Genomic DNA, 2,103 nt, shown 5'->3' with positions numbered 1-2,103 from the left:
CTTAAAGATGTATAAAATGATTGAGAAAGACTCACAATTTGCATAATAAACAGAAATTTGTTCATAAGATGGCCTCTTTGAACTTCCATTAGAAAATGGAACGAAAGCAAACTATCTGGAGATTACAATTCTTTATGAAAGTGTGGTGTGAAGAAAATAGTTCTGAGGATGAGAGATCAGATATTGTGCTAGTAGAAAAATGTTGGTTTTCATATATTAACTGATAGACAACTATATAAGTTGTAACAGGTATGAACTCCTCATCCTCAGCTCAAAAAAAAAAAAAGTGATTATCTCCTGATACCAGTATAAATACAAAGAGAAAAGATAATTTGGAATTAAGTTAATGATCTCTATTCAGAGTAATTTAAAGTATTCTGCTGTATATTAGACATAATAACACTTAAAAGCCTTTTAGTTTTGGCTTTTGTGGGGCCTTGGAGAAAAAAAACAGAACCTGTTTTTTTCTACTCACAATTTAACTTCTAAAATTCATAACTTAAAATTTTCTGGTATCTATAATATCTACAAAACTGGAAATCAGTTTTCCAATGACCCTTAACATGCCCTTAAAATCAAAAGACATATTTTTAAAATTTCAGATTTATATAAGTGTTATAACAATTTTAATTAGTTAAGTCTGTTAATGATTTATCGTGAAACCAAAGTGAAAAAAAAAATCAAATTTCTGGTCAAACTAGTTTTAACTTCTCTTAATCTTACACATTGTTTTATGAGCCCCATGGGGTTAGGTAGGCAACTTATTCATCATTCCATCGCTAGCACCTCCCACAGCTACCTTACGTGGTTTGCAGTATAAGCTGTTTGGTCTGACTTGCACGGAAAATTCAGCTGCTAAATATTTTTATGCAACAGCAAAGACAATCGGCCTCTTTTTTTCAAGGTAGAAGTCTAGAAGTGAACTGGGAACATTTGGGAGCATAAAACTGGTCTGTTTTAATAACCAAATGGTGATTGAAAAAAAAAAACAACAACACAAATTTCACGTTTGCAGGAATGGGGTGCAGGAGTTACTAAATCGAGAGAGGTTTTTTTCCTCTTTGAGAATGTACATGGCAAAACTAATAAAATTATGACCTAGAATAAAGAGGTCACATTCGTTTTCAAAGCATTAATTTAAAAGTACACAGAGGCGGTCTTTTTAAGTGTCCCATGTTTAAACATAGCAGGAATGTAGCTACCAAATATTAAGCCTGAGGGAAATGGATGCACACTTTCCCTCGTAATTAGCCTAGCAGGTCAAATGTTAGCGAAGTAAGCTGACATAAACCATAGACAGATTGAAAATGGCCAACAGAAACTGCCTGTCCGTCCTGAGAGCCCCGCTTGTATCCTGCACAACCAGCGATCAAACATCTATCTGCAGGCAAAGAACCTAAACGCACTAGCCGCATAAGGGAGAAACCAAACTTTCCCAAATAAGTTAGTTCCGTCGCCAATCTAAATCCAACAGGTGTCAACACCCGTCACCACACTAAATCCTTCCTAACAAGGTCTAGAGAAACAAGATGGTTAGCAATGAAGCTGAACGACCTGATCGTTGTCAGGGTCCCGAAAGAAAGAAAGCCGAGCCCCTCTACCCAGCGATTACATGGAGATGGTGAGAAAGGGGATGGAACTGGGGAGGCGCGTGGAGACGTCCTGCCATGGACGCCGCAGAAGAACCTCGGATCTTTAGTATGGACCCTGTGTGGACGAGCTCTAGACCTCTGGGGCTGAAGAGTTAGGAAGTGCCGCGGCCGAAGGCAGGGAGACTGGGGAAGGAGGGCGCGTGGTACCTGCTTGTCCAGCGCGTCCCGGGCGCCTCCCGGCCCGACAATGGCCCTGGGCGGCGCGGGCGCCCGCTCGCAGCTGCAGCCCTCCAGGAGGTACATGCCCGCCGGGCGGCCGCTTTGCTCGCCCTCGAAGTAGAAGAGCACATTCTGGTAGAGGGCGAACCACTTCTCATGCCAGCGGCTCGCCTCAGCTGCCTTCTTGCTCAGGAAGCCGCGCTTGGTGCCCTCCTTGCGGGCCAGTAAGGCCAGGTACAGGGCATGCCCCTCGTTGTAGCGCACGCTCTTCTGCATGGTGCGGGCGCGGGGG

General features: G+C 42.8%; 1 protein-coding gene across 1 annotated transcript in view; it reads right to left on the bottom strand.

The window, feature by feature from the left end:
• Positions 1–2,103, bottom strand: part of RASGRF2 (Ras protein specific guanine nucleotide releasing factor 2) — a 206,815-nt gene extending 204,712 nt beyond the window's left edge. The window contains exon 1 of the mRNA XM_011377581.1: positions 1,800–2,103. Within this exon, the coding sequence (XP_011375883.1) occupies positions 1,800–2,087 (288 nt within the window). The 5' untranslated portion in view covers positions 2,088–2,103. The remainder of the gene's footprint in view (positions 1–1,799) is intronic.

Source organism: Pteropus vampyrus, unplaced genomic scaffold (assembly GCF_000151845.1).
Source record: "Pteropus vampyrus isolate Shadow unplaced genomic scaffold, Pvam_2.0 Scaffold11, whole genome shotgun sequence".
Taxonomy (NCBI): domain Eukaryota; kingdom Metazoa; phylum Chordata; class Mammalia; order Chiroptera; family Pteropodidae; genus Pteropus; species Pteropus vampyrus.
The sequence above is the reverse complement of the archived record's forward strand: the minus strand, read 5'-3'. Positions and strand labels throughout refer to the sequence as shown.